The sequence below is a fragment of the Cupressus sempervirens genome, chromosome 4, assembly GCF_028749045.1.
Source record: "Cupressus sempervirens isolate cs-2001-9-10 chromosome 4, ASM2874904v1, whole genome shotgun sequence".
NCBI classification, from domain to species: domain Eukaryota; kingdom Viridiplantae; phylum Streptophyta; class Pinopsida; order Cupressales; family Cupressaceae; genus Cupressus; species Cupressus sempervirens.
The window spans coordinates 392,235,971-392,258,235 of NC_143121.1; the positions used below are offsets into that span (position 1 = coordinate 392,235,971).

General features: G+C 33.2%; 1 protein-coding gene across 1 annotated transcript; it reads left to right on the top strand.

Moving 5' to 3' along the window:
• The first annotated feature begins 17,247 nt into the window (after nucleotides 1-17,247).
• LOC149561699 (uncharacterized) lies at nucleotides 17,248-21,888 on the top strand. Its single transcript, XM_089827888.1, has 12 exons — nucleotides 17,248-17,301; nucleotides 17,682-17,815; nucleotides 17,960-18,372; nucleotides 18,422-18,492; nucleotides 18,597-19,492; nucleotides 19,619-19,769; nucleotides 19,857-19,973; nucleotides 20,409-20,510; nucleotides 20,901-21,085; nucleotides 21,212-21,557; nucleotides 21,615-21,698; nucleotides 21,790-21,888. The coding sequence occupies exons 1-12, from the start codon at nucleotides 17,248-17,250 to the stop codon at nucleotides 21,886-21,888; spliced, it is 2,652 nt and encodes an 883-aa protein (XP_089684014.1).
• Nucleotides 21,889-22,265: the final 377 nt, after the last annotated feature.

Consider the following 22,265-nt stretch of genomic DNA (forward strand, 5'->3'; position numbering starts at 1 on the left):
TCTGATTATATTCCTCAACAGGATTTCAAGCCTCTATCCATTACTTCCAAGCCTCTATTCATGACTTTGTTTTTTTCCGCACATCCCATGGTGTTTCTAATATTGGAATGGTAGGAAATGTGGGAACGTGTCCTTGGTGACCGTAGAGGATAGGAGGCCTTTTTTTTGTGGAACAACGGGGAAATTTTTTTTGATATCTTACTAATCCCATTGCACTATGCATTTCAAGTGCCAAGCTTTGTCTTTACTAAGGCCATTGAACGGTTAACAATCTCTTTGATGTTTCTTGCATTTTCTTTGTACATTCATGCACTATCTCCATGATTCCATGTTTGGTCCTTAGCCTCTTTGCAATAACCACATGATCGATGATTGCCAAATAGTGCCAACATACTATGTGGAAAGGCCCTTTCTAGATCATATTTCAATGCAACAATTTATCAAACGATGGCACTTTGAACTTAGGTTCACAAGTTTTTGATATTTACCCATCTTTTGAGCTCACATGTTATTGATTGAAGATTGCATTAATATGTTTCAATCTTTAAGTCATCTTCATTAGTTGATGCATTAATCAGATTAGTCATTGCTATCAGGATTAGTCATGGCATGTTGTTGTTAGCACCTAAGTAACTTTCAGCTTGTGACATCTCTTTGAGGCATTTTGCAAATAACTAAGATACATTGTCTATAAATTCACATTTTGCAAACATCTAGGCCTTCTAGAAATTATAGGATCATTTTAGTTACATTTGGAAACATTAATCAACAATTTCCATATGTGCAGATATAAACATTAACTACAAAATGTCCAATTTATTTGTAGGTATATTTTCCTTTGAAGAAAGACAATGCCTGACAATATGAATCCAGAACAAAATAATGAGACAATGGCTGCATTGTGGGCTCAGTTTCGAAGAAAACTTGATAAATGTTATTGTCCTTGCAAAAAGTGTAAGGTCTTAAAGAATCAAAGAATTCTAATCACAATAGCCCAGAGTCATTGTAGCTAATATGGTCACGTTGAAGGGGGTCACAATTTTTGTCCATTGCTTAATGTGGATTTCTTACTAGAGGAACATGGAGGTGTGAATATCCAAGTTGAGGATAACACTCCCATGGAAGAAGATGGTATTGGGGAAGTTGATGAAGAGGCTCACAATGATGGTACTAGCGAATCTAATAATGATGATGGTCTTGATATACCTTTACTTGAGAAGGCACACGAGCCCTTATACAAAGGCTCCCAAACAACTCTATTGTCAGCTATAGTGTTGTTGGTGAACTTAAAGGTTATGAATAGTATATCCAATTTAGCAATGTCATGTATGCTAAGGTATGTCATTTTTGTCATCTTCAATGTTAGCATAAAATTACTATTCATTATATTAACAATGCATATTTGTTGTTGTAGGTTGATTAGTGAGTTTTTGTTACCACCATCAAACATTTTGCCTTGTTCGTACCAAGAATTATCTAACATTATGGATCAGATTGGAATGAAGTATTAGACAATACATGCATGTCCCAATGATCACATTCTATATCATAAACAACATGAATTTACAATAGAATGCCCTAATTATCATGTTAGTAGATATTAGTCGGATCAAATAACAAAAAAAATGCCTCACAAGGTTCTTCAGTACATTCCCATTATTCCACATCTTGAACAATTATTCAGGTGGGCTAGCTTGGCACAATTTATGGATTACATGCACGCAATAGAAGTCAGGATGACATTATGTGAATGCCTGCCGATGGTTCTACATTTAAAGAGATAGAAGAAATATGGTCACACTTTAAAGAAAAACCTCATAATCTGAAACTTTCATTGGCGGTGGATGGTGTCAATCCATATGGAGATATGAGATCTATTTACTCAGTATGGCCTATTTTTGTTATTAACAATAACATTCATCCTTGGATGTCCATAAAGAGGGAGCACATAATGTTGTCAATGATTGTGCCAAGTATTTTTTTATTTTATAGTTATCTAAATTAATTTATAAATAGTGCAAGAAAATGGTTATAATAATTACGTAATGTTTATGTTCATTCAATTGCTAGGTAAATACCAAGTTAAAGATATAAACGTGTATATTGAGCCCCTAATTGATGAGTTGTTGAAGTTATGGAATGGCATCACTATGTATAACATCTTTAGACTGATAGGACATCGACAATTTCAATTCCATGCAATGCTTGTATGGACAATACATAATGCCCCTGGGCTAACTCATTTTTGCAGTATGTTATATTGTTAAGATCACATATTTTTGGTCTATTATAGTGCTTACACATTACTATCGAATGCTTAAGTTGCACATGATAATTGTACATGATCCAATTATATATGATGTTTTAGGTCTTGAAAACAAAGAAAAAATTTGCATGTCCAATTTGTGGTCCGAAGATGAAATGTCATCATTCGAGAAGTTTATAAAAGCGGGTGTTTGATGAGTTTAGACACTTTCTCCACAATAATCATAGGTATCAAATCGTCGAAAAATATATTTTCAATGGGAAAGAAGAGACATCATCAAGGCCATGAAGAATGACACCTCATTTATGGAAGTTGGAATACAATCAACTAAATCATCGAGGTAATGTCCAATTTGTCATCTGAAGTTTACAATTTGTATTTTGATATTGTCTTATATTTACTAATGTTGTAATTGATGCTCATGAAGGTCATCAAGGCATCAATGAACAACTTTCTAGAGGAATGAAAAGTTATCCTATTCAATTTAGTAGGTTACCATACTACAAGGATCTCTCAATCGTGCATTTTTTTGATACTATGCATAGTGGAAAGAATGTAACAGAGACACTATGAAAAATGTTGGATGGAAAGCGTGATAAAGAACAAATTGCTAAAATTTATACTAACATTCATGAATCCATTCATGCACTAAAAGTTTTCATTGAATCAAATAGGAATGGAGACTGCATAAATACAAGTGTCCTTCCTTGGTTATTAACGGAGCAACAAAGTGATGCATTAAAAGAAGTCATAAAAAAAAAGAAAAAAAATTCCAACGGGATCTGCTGCAAATATAAGCACTCTTCTATCAAAGAAAGGTGATTTTAGGCCAAGGTTGAAAACACGTGATTGGCATACCTTCCTGAAAGTAAGTCATGTTTTCTATTTACAATATATTTGTAAGATTGAATGTAGTACCAATTGCATTATTTAATAATATATTGAAATGATCTTTTTTAATGATTGCAGCTCATCCTACCTCTATCCGTTCCCCAACAGTTTGACAATGGTATTAAACAAATTATATATGATCTTGGAAAATACATGAGATTAGAAGTGTTTTTTCTTAGATCTATAGCTTTTTATCTGAAATCTATTGTGTAATTTTATTTGAAATCTCATTTATGTGTTTTTGCATGTTGAATCTCTTTTAGGTGGTTATCATTTAAAGAAATTGATAAAAAAGATATAAAATATTGGAAGAGAAAAATTCCACAGCTTATGTGTGAAATGAAAAAGTGTTTACCTTCAACGATTTTCAATGCTCAAGAACACTACCTCATACATCAAGTTGAGGAGATTGAATTATGTGGACTTGTACAAGCTAGATCAATGTGGATGGTTGAGAGGCACTTGAAACTTATGAAGGGCTTGGTTTGACAAAGAGCATGTCTTGAGGGTCCTATGATAGTGGGATATATGATATACCAGACCATGGTGTATATCAGTGAATATCTTTCAAAGTTTGAAGCAGGTATCCATGTAGATCGCATTTGGGATTCCAACTGTAATGAAAAATTCAAAGGGGAGTACCTGACAGGGAAAGGTAGATTGAGGAGGGTAAGAGGTAATTATAAAAAAAATTGTGTAATTTAACAATTCTTATCCATAATCAATATATATAAGTTGTTTCTAACTAGTGTAATTGTCTTCTATATAGTTGGTCGTAAGTGGGATGCACTACACTTGTATATTGCAAACAATCTTGATTGGATGACAGTATGGATAGAACAGTGTCAAAAAAATGGTTGCTCATTAACATTGGATGGTGTTGCATCATTGGTTAAAGAAGCTCATCGTAATAGAGTTCCCAATGTTACGTCAATGGTACTTGATCTAATATATGGCTTAAGAGATACAAAGGTATGCAGAAGATTACTAATCATGAGACGTAAGTTTAATATCAACTCATAGATCAATGAGAAGATTCTTGACATGTTTAAATAATTGCAGGTCAAACACCACAAAGCTATGTACTACCATGGCTATAAATTTTGCACAAAAAAGTTAGATGAAACCAAGAAAACATGTGATTCCAAGTGTTGTCTTTGCGGTCACCAATATTTCATCTAGAACTGACATACATCCTCAACAATCTAAAAATCGATACTATGGCATTTTGGATGATATACTTGAGTGTGACTTTAATTCATTCAAAATAGTTCTATTTGTTGTCAAATGGTTTAGGTTACGACTGAATTGAAATGATCTCGATAGGACTGTTACTGAACACAATAGTGGATTTACTATTATTAATACCAAGTCATTTGAGCCAGTCAGAGATGAGCCCTATGTTCTTTCAAGCCAATGCAAGAAAGTGTTTTACTTTGGTGTTCCACACAAACCAGGTTGATCATTTTTTGTTAGACATGACCCAAGAGGAAGGCCGATAAAGTATAATGTGATCGAAGAAGAAGATATTCAAGAAGCACAAGAAGAAGTAAATGATTATCAAGAATGACAATTACCTAGTGATCAAGAAGAAGAATATGGTGATGATTTTGGTCATGCTAAAGATAATGGTGATGATGATGATGATGATGCTAATGACGATCATGATCATGGTGATTAAGATAGTGATGATCATGGCGATGATGGTCATGATGATGATAGTGATCAAGAGGATGATGATGGTGATGAAGATGGTGGTGGTGACGACGATGATCAAAGTGACAAGTACAATGATGGTGATGATGATGATGATGATGACATAGATGAAGATCATGATGATCAATGAAATGTCCAAGTAGGATCAATGTCAACTATGATGGGGTCTTGTATGAACAAATATTTCTTTCCAAACCATATATGCACATATAAACATTAAGTAGAACATGTCAAATATTTTTTTAGATATAAAAATTAGTTACGCTAAATTTTTTACTTAAGAAAAATGATTTACATATATAATCTACTTTATTATTTTTATTTTTTTGGTAAGTCTATTAATTTAATTTTGCTTCTGATTTCTAAGACTTACTAATTTTTTTTGCAAGGTGATATGGATGCACCATCTCAGATACCTTCAATAGAGGTAAACATTAATTATTGTAAATTTTAATGTTAATATAAAAACAAATGTCATATTATTATTTTCTTTTCTTTATGGCTTTGGAGTTATTTTGATGAAAGTATACAAATATTTGATGTCACAAATGATAGGAAAAAGCTACAATGATCGTTGATCAAATGCAATCTGAAATATGGGAGTCATATCTACATGACATTGGCCTTCGTACTGACCCTATATTCATCACCCAAAAAATTATGCAAAGATACATTGATGAACTTTTTAACATTATCATCAAGGGTGACAGAAGTGAGGAGAAAGAGGCACTGAGAATAGAATTGGACCGTAGAATCCAATCTTTAAAGGTAAGCAGTAATTCGACTAAAGCAGTAATAGAAGTTCAATAGATATTAATATTTTATAGTATCTTATGGATCATGATCTCTAATTTTATGTGTTCTTGTATAGATATATGTGCCAGTTGCGACATCACATGCTGAACATGGTCAGGGTTGTTTCACAGTACCTTTGTGTAAGTAACACTTTGTTTGTTTTGATCAACATTATAACACTTACCTTTTTTTTTTTTTAGATGTTTCTCACTTGTATCCCATTTGATTTTTATCCATTGCAAATTTCTTTGCTAACAATATTCTATTCTTTAGCTCATGATGAAGTGCAGACTCCTCTTTCGATTGGTGGTCCACTATTGTCTACTGCATTGTCGGCAACAAGGACCATGCAAACATCATCGTCTATGCCTAGTAGAACTAGTAAAACCTTGTTTTGCTATATTTTTTAATGTCTTTCTACAAGTTGATGAACAACAAAGTAGCATATCAGTGCTTAAATGATGTCTACAGAAGCCTACATACACACAAACACATGCATACACACACCACACATACATACATACATACATACATACATACATACATACATACATATATATATACCCACACATAAGAGACATGGACATAAGCAGGGAGATAGACCAATAGAGAGCAGTACTAAAATTGTCATTTAATTGTTATGATGTTTTAGTTGATAGACCAACAGAGAGTAGTACTACTGAAGCTTATCCATTTCCTAGAGCAGTTCGTGTCATTAGTACCGGTTCGTATGAAGGGACATTGTTGCTGAATAAGAAAACTATGTTTCCATTAAAAGAACGAAAGCTTCCAAGTGCTTTAAAATTGATATTATTTAAAGTGTAAATTTAGTTTACTTTTACATTACTCATTTTGGACTGATAAATCCTTTATGTTTTTGTAGGTAATAATGCTTTCTTTGAACATCTTTTTCATATGACATTGAGACTATTTGGACCCACCATATGTAAAAGGTACATAGTTTCATATCATTGCTACATAATTTTTATTTTCTTCTATTTATTGTAATATATTAAAGTTATTGATATAACAATCTATTTGTTTTTAAAAAGGTGGAATTTACAAGCTGTGGAATTAAAAAATTAGCTGATTGCATCTATTGAGGAGAAATTTGGGAAAAACATTTTTGACACTGGCCTACTTCTGAAAAGAGTAGCAAAGCATATAAAGACTATGAGGGATCAATATAGAAGGGCTCTTAAGGATAACCCAAAGTATGATTATCCTCCTATGATTCCACCGATAGAGTGGAATGAAATAATATAAGATGCAAAGGAGAAAAGACTATGTGAAGATAGAGATAATGAAGCAACACAAAGCAAAAAGAGGTATTTCATTATAGTATTAAGTACATTGTAATCATGCACTAATTATTTATATTTGTAAATATATAATCTAAGATGTTTTAAATTGTTCATAGATTGTAGGACACATCCGTGGCTACAAAAGCGAGAGTAGAAAAGGTTGGCCAACACAAACTTGGCTCTGGTGGCTATATGAATTTGTTAGTCTCGACTTGTAAGTAGAGCAATGAATTTTTTTATTTTTTTAATATAATGTTGCAAAAAATTTTGTTTAATGAAACCATACATGGAAAACTGACGTTATCAAGCAAAAAAGATAGGGCACAGATTTCAATGTGGAGGTCATAGATGAAACTAGAAAAATTGCCTTGAAGGAAGGCTATAAAGTTGTGGTTGCACACCTACATGAAGAATCTATAAGCTTTGCCCAAGAATCCAATGCACCAAATGATATCTCAAAGGTAAATTGGTCAAATGAAAAGTAAATGAAATTAAATAGTTGAGAAGATTCTTTTTTGGTATTTGTTTTAAACATAAATTGACTACATAACAATGTGCATAACATTTTACCGTAACCTTCATATCCTACCACAGAACTTGCTCATGACGAAGGCCATGATGTGCATTATAGTGGTGGAGGTATTAATTTGCTATTGCAAATTAATTATGCACTTAAGAATACAATTTAACATCTTCAATTGGAATTTGACGTGTATCCTTTTTTTGAATATTTCAAAGCATGTTGAACATCATGTTGTAGGAGTGGACCATGTTCCAAGTGTTCAACATGTTGACATGGTGGCAGATCAAAATGTTAATGTACATGATGTGGCATTGTTAGGTAAGAAAAATGCATTTTATGTTGTACTCGTACTTAATTACAAAATTGTAACAGTTAGAAAAAGAAAAAGAGTATGCCAATTTATCCCATTCACTTGTTCTTGCAAAAGAGCCCCCTTTAGTGCAGCAACCTCCTACTCCTCCAAAGAGAAGGAGCCATCGTAATTTGACATTACACGTGTCAGAAGAGGAGGAGAATGAAGCAGATATGGATGCTCCTATGAGAACTTTTCTTAAGAGAGCTCAACAAAACAAAAAAAAGAAATGATGTTTTTAAAATCTTCTTTGATAAACCTTGTTGGATAATGAAAGAACTTTGTTTTAAGTAATTATGTATGAATGATGCGTATTAATACAAATTTTTATTTTATGTTAATGAATATTGTTATGTGTTAATGAAGTTTTGATTAGTATTGTGTATTAAGGAATGTTATGTGATTGTATTGATTGAATGTTATAGTTCATAAATGGATGAATGAATGAATGATGTAATTAGATGATAATGGGTACTTTAGATTGATGTTAGGGGGAGGGGGGTGAGGCCAGATGAGCTTCCACCTTCATGTGGTTGGCCTTGTTAAGTAAAGAATATTATAGTATTCTTGAAACCAAGTGAAGCTCAAACTAACATAAAATGGACACTTTGCATGTCCTAGGTCTAAAATGATCCACAAATACTACTGCCCATAACATACAATTTTCTTGTTTTCCACACAGTCAATTTTCTTGTTCATTATGGTGTTAACAAAAATAGTGAGAATTGGTTACAAGGGTTTGTTCAGAATTTATTCTGATGGGAAGAGTAATGGGTTGATTGTATTTTTGTCCACACGATCACTACATCCTGATTTGCTCTATTCATTGGCATTTTCTTTTCCAGTCTTCTTCATCACATTAAATCTTTAGTTATATTTGTTTTCGAGTGAGATTCTATACTCATTTATTATTCTCTTTCAATTCCTAACCTAATCCCATTTTTATTCAGTTTCAATTCTAAATAGGTTCAATAAGCCTCCTAAAGTGATTATGGGCTATTAAAACTTCTAAATAGACCATCCTTTGTTTTGGCATTGTTTTATCTCTTTTCTAATGCCTATTCATTTAGTTTCAATGAAAATGGTTTGAGCCAATACTAATAATGATTTGAGCCAAGAGCAGATTCTCCATGTTTTTCTTTTGTAAAAATAAAGATAGTGCAACAGAATCTAAAGTCATTATGCCCTAAATATTACATAGCGCTGAAGCATTTGCACGAGCACTGCGATCCATCTAACATTCACTGTGATTTGAAATCGTCAAATGTTCTCCTTGATGCAAACTACAATGCCAAAGTAAGTAAATTTGATTGTAAGGGAATGCTCATCAGGGCAGAGTCCAAACTAAAAAAACCTTGTACTTGATTGTTGAATATGTTAAAGAAGAAATAAATGCTAGTTAATTTACAGACTGGAACTGACCTGAATTGCTTGATGTATTTTTTTAATTTTGAGATGCATATACTAATGAATTTTTTGTTGCTGCAAGCCAAGCCACAGTTGACAGACAGGTCAAAGCTTCCAACTATTGTGGATCCTATGATTAAAGAGTTGTTGAACTTGAAACATCTTCAGCAAGTAAGTTGCATGCAAAATATTTCTTTTGAAGGGAATTGACATTATTTCTAAAAATACATTCAGTTTATACAATTTTACTCATGTTTTGGTAGATAAAAACTTAACATTCTTCCACATTTCTTGCCCATTTTATTGCATATCTAAAATAAGACATAATATTGTCATTTTTCAATAGCTAAATGTCTTTAACTATGATTGGAATTTGGCATAAAATGTATTTTTAAGGTTAGATTGTTAGCTAGTTCTAGTTGATTGCCATTTGAAAATTAGAGGTGCTAATCCTTTCATTGAAGAGAAAATTTATAGTGCACTACATTTCATCACACTTACCCAAAAAACTTGAGCCAAACTCTAAAAGTCCCATTGAATCTATAGAAGGAAGAGAAGAAATTGATTATCTAGATTGAAATTCATTGTCCACTTCATAATCTTAGCAAGAAGAACATCATAAGTGATTGTAAACCAAGTATTTATGATGAAGCAAGAAGGAAAGAAAAATGAAAAAATGTGTTGAGTCGAGAGATAGACATTGGAAAGAAAGCCATTGATTATAAAAAGTATTAAGATCAAGTTTAAAAATAATGTTTTAATTGACAAGCACAAAGCAAGATTAGTAGCTAAAGAGCAACAAATTGAAGATTGAGGAATCTTTGCTCTAGTTGCAAAGATAATTATGATTAGAATGTTGACAGCGCTTGTTTCCAATCATAGTTGGAATATCCACCGAATAGATATGAAGTACATTCCTAAATGAAGATCTAAAAACCCAATTTTGTTAGAAAATAAAAGGAATACATGGTATGTCACTTGCAAAGACACTATATGATTTGAAACGAACTCCACGAAATTAGTATTCAAAACCAAATAAGTATTTTCCCCAAAAGGAAATTGATTTTTATAAGACCCAATTTATACATCAAGAATTCTAGTTGCACATTATTGTTCCCTCAAAATTTTGGTCATAGGGTATTGGTTTATTAACCATTGTACTTTCTTTTAAACTAATAAAATATGTTGTTTCTGGGCCTTTTTGACTATTTTTCCATACTGTATAGACTTCAGAAAGTTGTATAGTGGTTGTTTTGCATTGAAAAGTTGGAGGTTGAATTTTATGAAGTTTTGGCATAGGTTTCAAGGACAAATCTGATTTCATTTGCAAGCTATATATTTTTCTTCCTTGTTGCTTGTGAAGCCCTCAAAACAAGGGTTTTGGCCAAAGGAATGGCCCTAGTTTGAATTTCCACTATTGGAATTTTCTCCAATTTGGTATGGAGCAAACTAGGGCATTGTATTATCAGATGTCAAAAGCCTGGAGGCGGGAGATTGCAGCAAGCATTTTTAAGAGCAAGCCCTAGGTCTAATAAGACCCACGTATTAGACCTTGTTTTTGCAATTTGATGAGTTAGAGTGATAAAAGGAACTTGGGACTTAGTGTGGAGGCAAGGCATCTTAAATTTGACTAGGAGGACACACTAAAGTTGAAGAATTGATCCATGCACCCATATTTTTAACCTTTTCATTGTAGACCAAGCCTAAAGTTGCTAATTAAGCTTGTGTGCAAGATTAAGGTTAGGGTATCCTAGAGTGGAGTTAGGTTTTGAAACTTTGGATTCTTTTGGCACTTTGAAAAGGGTGTTTGAATTTTTCTTTTGTTTTCCTAGTCCTTTGTAAACATTTTGAGTTATTGGTGGAAAATAGTGCTAAGAAACCTAAGTGCTTGTTTGGTTGGTTGTAGCAATTTGCTTGGTAAGTGGTTAGCAGGGTTTCCAACCTTTGTTACACCTTTTTTTGGTAATATAGGAGTTGTTCCAAACTATCCTTGGTGCTTGGGAGTCCTAGAGGATCCAATTGCATTCTTGGTTGTGTGTATGGTATAAGAGTCAAGTGTTGCAATTTACCTTATGACTGCTAACAAAAGGTCTGCAATATACCTAATTTTTTTTGGGTGTGTTGATGTTTGTTTGGGTTCCCTTGGATGTTAGGAAGGTTGGGGTTGTTTGATCACCTTGTGCTAAGGTTGGTGCATGATGCTTGGGTTGTATAAGTGAGAAGAAGAAGAGTTGCAGCATTTCATGAAGTGACCACTAGTCTTTCCTTTGCTAAAACTATCAACTGCAACATTGCTTAGGTTCAACAGGGGAGACATTATGGGGCGTTGTAGGGGGTTTGGAGTAGAAGGTATTCTACATGGGCTGGTGAGGGGAGGGGGATTAATAGAAGGGTTTAGGGAAGGGTCCCTCATGGGGCTTTGGTTTTCCTTATAGGAAGAGTCATCTGATTCACTCTTAACAAAAAATTTGCTTTCACTTTCCACAATGTCTCCTCTTTTTTAGCCAAGTCTTCGATATCTTTTTTACCCCTTTCCTTAGCCAACCTACTCAAGAAACATGTTTGTTTTTTTTGAGTGTCCTCGTCACTGTCATAGTCAAGGTCAAGGACCATTTTCTTAACTTTTTTGTCTAGGCATGTTTCTCGGGCTTACAAGGCCTGTCTTCAATTTTTAGCACTTGAGGTATCCAGGATATAGGAGTCACTAGAAGAAATACAACTCACATTGGGAGTAGCTATAGAGTTTTAAATTTTAGACTCTAAAGGGCAACACAGTGAGGGAGAAAGTTTAGGTTTTTGGTCAGTGATGGAGAGAACATTGGTGGTTAGAGGGGGACATAGGGCACAATGAAGCTCATAAAGTTTGAACATAGGCTCTTGATGGAGGATAACCAGTTTTTTCCTTGGACCTTGGCTTCAACAACATCAAACACAATGCTCTCAAAGAATAGAAATAGGGAACTGGTCAGGAAGGACTCGTTCAGATTTTTAGTGGGCCACGCCAACGAAAGAGCCAAATAGCCAATGCTAATATAATATGAGCTCAATAATTTCATAGTTAACTCATTATGTTACTATAAACATCTTCTTCCAAAATTATGGGTTTGTTGAGTCTACAAATAATGGAGGAGGCTCATCAAACCATTGGTACAGAGTATCTAGCACAGATGGTAAGGAGACGAACATAGAAATCATCTTTGAAGATCGATTTAATAATCTAATACAGTCATCAATTAATCTTCCAAATCAGTGTTGATATTATCATTAGCTACAGCATAGTAAAACATTGTCCATTCAGTAGGAATTTAAGGCAAAATACTACAGAGATATCAATACTACACATTCTATAGGGGCCAAAGAATATAGAATGATAGTCATGGGGCATTTATTTACATCAGATATTAATATTAGAATAGAGAGTTGAGTATTATGAACTCAGAGCATTATTTATAGATAACAAACAGTTACAAGAAGAATCATTATATCATTCTTTAACAAAGAAAACCTATAATTGAAAAAAAAAAGGTAATAATATCTACTCACAGTGGAAACACCAATTGTGGATTACCTATATTATAGAAAAAGTGATTTAATCAAACAAGGTGATTTAAAGAGGATAAATATAAGGATATTAATTATATCAAGAGAAGCATATAGAGAAGTGAATCCCAAATAGCATATAACTAGGATAGGGAACATTATAGGATTATATCTACCATGTACACCTACAAACCATATGTTGAATATAGAATTATAATGTCAAGTCAAGGAAGTGAATGTCATGGCCCTAACAGTTCTATTTCTATCACCTTGGAATTCTATGATTAGCTTACTCTTCTGAATGGTTTGATACATGTTTAAATTAGTTTAATTCTGGCATTATTATGTGAACTCTTCGAGAATTCAGAGATTTCTCAAAATCTAATTCTCAGATCAAATGTTTTATGTTTTCAGTTTTGTGTAATTTTCAGAAATTTGTCATCTGAATCAATCTGGATTCAGGAATCAATTTTATAAATCAATGATGAATGGTTTCAGTTTTATTATTGGTCTGGTTCATATTTTCAGACTTGCATTTGGGGTGATAGTAAATTTTATCAGCACCTTGAATCTTTTGTTTATCAGATTTAAGAATATATATATATATATATATATATATATATATATATATATATATATATATATATATATATATATATATATATATATATATATATATATATATATATATACGTATATGAATATAAGTGCATTAGTATAAAATAATTATGTATATATATAAGTATTATATATATATATATATTTATATATCTATATATATATAGTTGTTTTTATATTTGTGTGCTTGTGTTTATATATATATATATACTTGTCGTTTGGCAGAGTTTGTGTGTTAGTGGGATTAATATTAACAAGTATTAATGTTAATATTAATATTGATATTAATATTAATAATAACTAATATTAATATTAATATATATGTTGATATATTAATATTAGTATTAATTAGTATTACTATTAATATAGATATTGATGTTAATACTAATATTATCTTGTGTTAATGTTAATGTTAATATAAATCTAAACTATCTAAAGTTAATACCTAAACTATCCTATCGCATTGTATTCAACTAAGTCTAACCTAAAAAAGAAGCAAAGCCTAAGATATCTATGCATATTCGAACATGGCATGTCTTGGACTGGGCAAGGTGGTCGAGATAGTGGGTTTTAAATGTTGGCAGGTTTTTCGAGCCGCAAGTTGGTACTATCTTTGACAAGTGTCAAAGAGTGCTCAAGAAATGGGGTATTGGGTTAAGCTCGCAGTTATGAGCATTTTATCGCATGGTCAATCTGTCATTTTTTATGGGTGTTGGTTGCATTTTGATTTCAATCTGTTATCGATGATCTCCTGATGGTAAATGTGAAATCTTTGTGGAACGGGTTTCTTGGGGCTAAATTGAGGGAACTATTAATCATGGAGGAGTGTTCGATTCGTCTCTGTTCTTTAAGTCCTCATAATTTTGTGATTTTCATTCTTCTGTTGCTCCATGGTTGTGTTTCTCAGTCTTTGCCATTGAGAAAGTTTCTTGGTGTCTTTGGAAATCGGCATAAAAGTTGGAAGCATGGTCTGAGAGTTATGGTAGAAGGCTTTACAGGCGTATTCTTGTGAGCATCGATTCGCACTTACAGGCAGGGGGCTTTTCTTGACTCTTTCCTATAGTTTTAGTTATGTTTCATCAGATTTGTGAAGTTTTGTATATTTAAATTGTAAGTGGTTAAACCCAGATTTGGGTGTAAGGGATGAAGAATGTTAGAATGTTTAAATTTTATTTACTGGTTAATATAGATACCCAAGCATGGTTACATGTAGGGTTTGGCAAATTTTAATGTTGTTAGGTTCTGTATGCACTCATACTTGAGTTTGGGTATGTAAATTTTTTTTTGTTAACACTGTTAAATTCAAGTTTCATTGTATGTTATGTGATGTATATGTTTAGTGGATTACATGAAGTGTGTTTGACATTTAAGAAAAGGGTCTATGAAGAGTAGGCTCTGGGTGCAAGGTTAGCTCTATTTTTTTTTTACATAGTTACATTTGCACGTAAATGAGAAATGTGGAAGTTGTTATACGGGGTTTTGTTTTTTATTATTTGGGTTTTACCCAAACATGCCTGCGATAGAAAGTCTGCATGTGGATGGAAAATAGCATGGTTTTGATGGTTGTTGAAAAGCCAAGTTCTGTATGTTTTCAAATTTTTGTGTGTTTGTATTTGTTTAGGTAGAAGGTGATATCTCTGTGTACAATACTTCTAAGCTGTGTGCGTCTCGGCTATGATTACAAGTACGCAGTCTTTAAAGCTGTGGTCATGAACTGAGGCCATAAATGTGTTAATGGGAGTGAGATATATTGTTAAATGGTTAGTAGGGTATGAGTAACATTGATATTTGAACAAACGGTCAATGAGATTAGGGTTTGAAATTTTGTTATGTTGAAGTCATGAGTTTTAGGCAAATAGAGCTATATAGCCATATTGGCATTTGGTAGTAGTTTTTACATAACTATGTTGCAAGTTTAGGCATGATTATGATATCAACAGTTGGCATTATTAAAAAAAAAAATTGGTTATTTTTGTCTCTCAACGTAAATATTATTATTATTAGAGCTGGAAGTAATCAATAGATCAGTCGATACTTTGATCTTGCATGATATTTTAATTGCATGAAGATTCAGTCGAAATTTGTAACTTTAAGTTATGCTAATTCTAGAATGGAAAGAGGCATTTGTAAAATAGTTTTTGGAAGATGAATTATATTAGTCTTAGAGGCATTGTGTGTGTGTGTGACAAATTTAAAACTGAAAGGTGATGTTATGAATTGGTAATTGTTGATATTGGGTAACAGCAAGTTATTTGATATACAAATAGAAAAGTTTATTTATTTATTATAATTCTGACTTTAAATTCATAAAGTAATTTGTGTATATGGGTACATGTAAGTAAGTACATATGTATGTATGTATGTATGTATGTATGTGTGTGTGTGTGTATGTATGTATGTATGTATGTACCAGGTATATATATATATATATATATATATATATATATATATGTATGTATGTATGTATTTATATGTATCAATGTATATGTAATTTCTTGTGAATAGATTGTTAGAATTTAAATTTATAATTATAAATTGAATTACAATGATTTTTGGTTTTGGAAATGGAAATTGATTTAATTTTCAGTCTGATGTCAATTTGTAACAATATTTTATTGGTATTGTTAAAAAGAAATAAAAGTATAGTGAAGCCTAGAATAGTCAATTCTTTACTATTAGTTAATATAATGGGAATGTAGTTTGAAAGTTGGATGTTTGTGAAAAGTAAAGGGACAAGACTATTTTTGGTATATGTATTGTGAAACGATACAACTATGGTTTCATTTGGTTTTATATGATATTTCTGTTGCTGATTCAATTGTTTAATTGGAGCAAATGAAATTAATGTATTGTTGGAATTGGAAAATGAATTTACGTTTTCTTCCAATTAGAATAACTAGAATTATGTGTCTGTTAGATTATGCAAGTGCAATCCTTTAGATTGGGTGGCTGTCATAAAGCGAGTAACTTGTGGTGATAGAATTATGTTGCCGGATGCCCTCTGACACTAGTCTAGATCCTTATGGGAAAGTTTATGATAGTTAGTTAATCAAGTGGTAATATTTAAAATTTCATGGGTTGGGAATCATATAATAAGATAAGAACATTATGGTTTCACCTGACATATTGAGTTCTATGAGTGGCTAAACGTGGATTCTTATGTTGACACCCATGGACTACTGGATCATTACTTTGTCATATTCTATGCGAGTTTATTTCTACATATCTGCGTGAAAAGAAAATTGTATTTACAGTACATCTGTTATTTTGATTTAATGGTTATAGTTTTGTTATTAAATCTAACGTGCAGGTTTACTGGAGGTTTTATCAATTTAACTTGTGATCTAAGCCCTATTTTTTGTGTTGTGGTTGTGCTGATTTGTTTCCAGGTTCAAGATATGTTTGATTACGGACCCAGAAGAAAATTGGTTGATTAATATTCAGATTTAGTGTTTAACTTGAATGTAATTCAAAAGACATTGTATTTCTGATAAGAGAGTATAAATATATAATATACTCAAATGTAATAAATAGTAATGTTACATTGTTGATTATGAGTTCATTACCGTACTTGTTGTATAAGGTTATTTGGTAATGGAAATTGTTATTAAAAAAATTGTTATCTCTTATGTATGTTTGATTTTAAGTTGTTTGGTCATATTTATGGTTATGTGTTGGTTAGGGTATTACATTTGGTATCAAAGCCAGGTTTAAACACTCGAGACTCGATAGGTTTTATTAGGGGTTTCATTATGCTTCCTATGAGATTTTAATTAAATCTCTTTTATGACTCTTGTTACACGAGGAGGATGAGGACGAGGTATCCCTAATGCTAATGTCGAAGCAGGCAGAGGCAGAGGTGGATGTAGAGGCCGCGATCGTGGCCAAGGTAGAGGTCGTGGCCTAGGAAGGGGTCAGGTTCATCAAGAAATGCTTGATGATGAAATTCCTCATGATGAGGAGCAAGGGGGTTTTCGAGCTGAAATTCTTCAGCAGATTCTTGGACGTTTGGATGGGATTCAAGCTACGAATAACATTCCTAGTAGGGGAGCAAATGTTTAGAATTTGCAGATTCCTAATGTCAATTAGGCTATTGTAGAAGATCCTATTATCAGGACTCAACTGAAAGACATATCTAAGCTCAAAGGTCCATATTTTAATGGAACTGAAGCTAGTAATGAAGTTGAAGCTTGGCTTCTAAACATCAAAAGATGTTTTATTCTGCATGATTATCACACTAATGTGAAAGTTCGCTGGACTGCAATGCAGTTAAGGTCTTTTACATCAATTTGGTGGAATATGGAGTTAGAGCACCTTGGACTACATATTTCTCAAGTCACTTGGGAATTATTCATTGAAAGGTTTCGGGAAAGGTTTATGTTTGAGTACTGGAAGCAAACCAGGTCTGAGGAATTCTTTAACATTTCTCAATGAAACTCTATAGTGGAAATGTACGAAAGAAAATTCTTTTAGCTTAAAAAGTATTCTGGTTGGAATGAAGGTGATAAACCTTTAGTGCAACACTTTATCCGAGGTTTAAATCCTAGGATTGGTGAGGAAGTGAGAACTTTCAAACCTAAATCTATTAAGGAAGCTGCTGATAAGGCTAAGCTTGCTGAAATGAAATCTAGTTTTTCAACCAAGAGTGTTGTTAACCCATCTGTTCCTAGCAGTAGTAAAAATCAAAAATCCTTCAGGGATGATTCTAAGGCAACACCTAGTGGCTATGGTAGTAAATCCCAAAAGAAGAAGTTCAATAAGTTTACCAAATCAGACAAGGGGTTTAAGGTCCCTAAACTACCTAAATCCATTAAGCCTGTTGAAAGTGTGAAACAAAGTTTTACACCACCACAAGAAAATTCCTCACAGGATAAGAGTTCCAAAAGAGGAGCAAAATGTTGGCATTGTGGGCAGCTGGGTCATTTACAGTGGAATTGTCCTCTAAAAGGCAATAATCAAGGTAAGCCAAGAGCATCAGGTTTTCAAGCTATTGTTGGTGATTCTGGCAGGAACCACCATATTTTTGCTACTATGGATCATAACCAAGCAAAACATCAGAACATGGTTATCGAGGCTAAAGGTACTTTTCAAGGTACAAAAATTTCCATTTTATTTGACTCAGGTGCCACTGATTCTTTCATTTCTGCCAATTTGGTTAAATATTGTAGTATTCTTGTGAGAAAGGTTGAGATGGCATGGCAAGTTGAGTTAGCTTCTGAATCTAAGGTAGAAACTAGGCTGATTGTGGTAGATTGTGAGATTCATCTTAAGGCATTTACCACTATAGCGAACCTCAGAGTTATTCCTTTAGGAACCTATGATGTAATTCTAGGAATGGACTGGTTGGATCAACATCAAGTTGTAATTGATTGCAACGAAAAGATTATTGAATGCATTGATGATGTTGGAGCAAGTAAAATCATAGCAGGTATTAAAAGGCCTATTTCTATTAGAATTATTTCTGCTAAACAACTTCAAAGGTTTTTTAGGAAGGGCTACAAGCTATTTGTTGTTTTTGTAAATGATTTTTCAAAACCCACGGTAAAGCAAACCAATTTAGATCATCCTTTGTTAAAGGAATTTTCTGATATCTTTGTAACAGAAATTCTAGGTATTCCGCCCAAGAGGGAAATCGATTTTAGGATTGATCTTGTGCCTGGAACTAAACCTATTTCTAAGATTTTGTATCGTATGATAGCACAAGAATTAGTGGAACTCAAAGTTCAGCTTGAAGAACTTCTTGAGAAAGGGCTAATTAGACCTAGTGTTTCTCCTTGGGGAGCACCTGTTATCTTCGTTAAGAAGAAAGATGGATCTCTTAGACTGTGTATCGATTACAGACAGTTGAATAAATTTACTATCAAGAATAGGTATCTGTTACCTAGAATTAATGATTTATTTGATCAAGTTAAGGGTGCTAAGGTATTCTCTAAAATTGATCTTAAATCTGGGTATCATCAGCTTAGAATTCAAGAGGCCAGTATTCATAAAACAACGTTTCGAACTAGGTATGGGCATTATGAATTCACAGTTGTACCTTTCAATTTGACAAATGCGCCATCAGTATTTATGATTCTGATGTAGGGATTTTTGAGAACCTTCCTTGATAAGTTTGTAGTTGTCTTTTTGGATGAAATTCTAGTTTATTCTAACTCCTTGGAGGAGCATGAAAAGAATTTGAGACAAGTTTTTGAATGTCTCCAAAGGAATAAGTTGTATGCTAATCCTGAAAAGTGCGGCTTTTTCAAATCCGAGATAAGTTACCTTGGACAAATTATTATGGGAGATGGAATAGTTGTGGATCCAGCTAAAATTAGAGCTATCATAGAGTGGCTGGTACCTAATAACGTGTCTGAAGTGAGAAGTTTTATGGGTCTAGCTAGTTATTACCGAAGGTTTGTGGCTAATTTCTTGAAAATAGCACATCCTATTACTTCTCTTTAGAGAAAAGATAAGAAATTTTTCTGGTCAGATAAGTGTGAAGAGGCTTTTCAGCATCTTAAAGAACGTCTGACTAGTGCACCTGTGTTGGTTGTACCTGATCCTTGTAAAGAATTTGTGGTTTGCATAGATGCTTCTTTGGATGGATTAGGAGCAGTTTTAATTTAGGTTGGCAGGGTGATAGCTTATGAGTCCAGGAAACTTAAGGATCATGAGTTAAACTATCCTATTCACGATTTGGAACTTGTTGTAGTAATGCATGTGTTGACTAAATGGTGACATTTTCTCCTTGGACAGCATTTTGAGTTACGTATTGATCATAAAAGTCTTCAATATATTTTAACACGGCCAAATCTGAATGCACGGAAATGCAGATGGATGTAATTTTTGTGTGAATATAACTTTGAAGTTAAATATGTACAAGGAAAAGAGAATAAGGTGGCTGATGCACTTAGCAGAAGGCATCACGAACTCTCTTCTTTAACTCTCACAATAGATTTGAAGGAGAAAATATTGCAAAACCTGATTTTTGATCCTTGGTTTTTAGATGTGAAGGTTGTTATTGATAGTGGTAGCACGCTAGAGGGTAGATTTGAAGGTTATTCAATCAGCACTGATGGATTGCTGATCTGCAGAGGTGGTATCTATGTTCCTGAGGTTGGAGAGCTATGAAATTTGGTTATGTTTGAAGTTCATAAAGCGCCCTATTCAGCACATCCTGGTGTTAAGAAAATGAATGTTGATCTTAAAAAACATTATTATTGGATAGGTATGAAAAGGGATATTGCTGATTTTGTCACTAGATGTCTAGAATGTCAAAGGGTGAAAGTTGGACATCAGCATCCTGCTAGTTTACTTCAATCTCACAGTGTGCCTGAATGGAAATGGGATACCATGTCCATAGATTTTATCATAGGTTTACCTTTGTCAGTTAGGCGGCATGATTCAATCATGGTTGTTGTGGATAGGTTAACCAAAGTTGCAAATTTTATTCCAGTAAGATCCTCATATAATGTTGCATCTGTAGCACATATTTATATGGAACAGATAGTAAAACTGCATGGGATTTCAAAGAAGATTATATTAGATAGGGACCTAGTTTTCACATCTTCACTTTGGAGGTCTATGCAACGTGAACTTGGTACTCAACTGAATTTCAGTTCTGCATATCATCCTGAGACTGATGGGAAAACTGAGTGTATAAATCAAATTCTGGAAGACATGCTCAGGATGTACGTCATTGATAGGCAGAACAAATGGGAAGAATTCTTGCATTTAGTTGAATTTTCATATAATAACGATTATCACAGCTCTATAGGTATGGCTCCTTTTCAATCTTTGTTTGGATGACCTTGTAGAACACCCTTGAGTTGGGATAATTTGGAAGATAGAGTTCTCCTAGGTCCTGAAATGCTCCAAGATATGGAACAACAAGTGAAACGAATCAGGGAACACCTTGTTACAGCACAGGATAGACATAAAAAGTATGTAAATTTGCATAGGATTGAGCATCAGTTTGTGGTTGGGGACAAAGTATTTCTGTGGGTCAGACCCAGAAAAAGTCCTATTAGATATTTTAAAGGTTCCAAGTTGTCTCCACGTTTTGTGGGACCATTTGAAATCCTGGAACATGTTGGTCTGGTCGCCTACAGACTTGCTTTGCCTCCCAATCTATCTCGAATCCATGATGTCTTTCATGTGTCTGTATTAAGGAAATATATACCTGATATCACTAATGTTCTGAATTGGAATGCATTACAGGTAGTGGATGGCCAATTGATGTTGGAACTAGTGCAGATCATTCAGCAAAGAGAGCTAAATCTCAGAGGTCGCAAGCTGGAACAGGTAAAGGTATTATGGGATCATAATGATGATACCTCTGCTACTTGGGAAGATATAGGGGCAATGAAATCTTCACATCATCATTTGTTTTTAGGCTTCCAGGAGTAAGCCTAAGCTGGTGGGGAAGGGTGTCATGACCCTGACAGTTCTATTTCTGTCACCTTGGAATTCTGTGATTAGCTTACTCTTCTGAATAGTTTGATACATGTTTAAATTAGTTTAATTCTGCCATTATTATGTGAACTCTTCGAGAATTCAAAGATTTCTCAAAATCTAATTCTCAGATCAAATGTTTTATGTTTTTCAGTTTTGTGTAATTTTCAGAAATTTGTCATCTGAATCAATCTGGATTCAAGAATCAATTTTATAAATCAATAATGAATGGTTTCAGTTTTATTATTGGTCTGGTTCATATTTTCAGACTTGCATTTGGGGTGACAGTAAATTTTAACAGCACCTTGAATCTTTTGTTTATCATATTTAAGAATATTTATTTATTTATTTATTTATTTATTTATTTATTTATTTATTTATTTATTTATTTATTTGTATAATTATAACAATGTATAA

Excerpts from the sequence above, each read along its gene's own strand:
- LOC149561699 (XM_089827888.1), top strand. The coding sequence starts at position 17,248 with ATGTCGAAGCAGGCAGAGGCAGAGGTGGATGTAGAGGCCGCGATCGTG. Across the intron at positions 17,816-17,959 it reads GAGTACTGGAAGCAAACCAG|GATTGGTGAGGAAGTGAGAA; the intron begins GTCTGAGGAATT and ends TTTAAATCCTAG. Across the intron at positions 18,373-18,421 it reads TCTAAAAGGCAATAATCAAG|GAACCACCATATTTTTGCTA; the intron begins GTAAGCCAAGAG and ends TGATTCTGGCAG.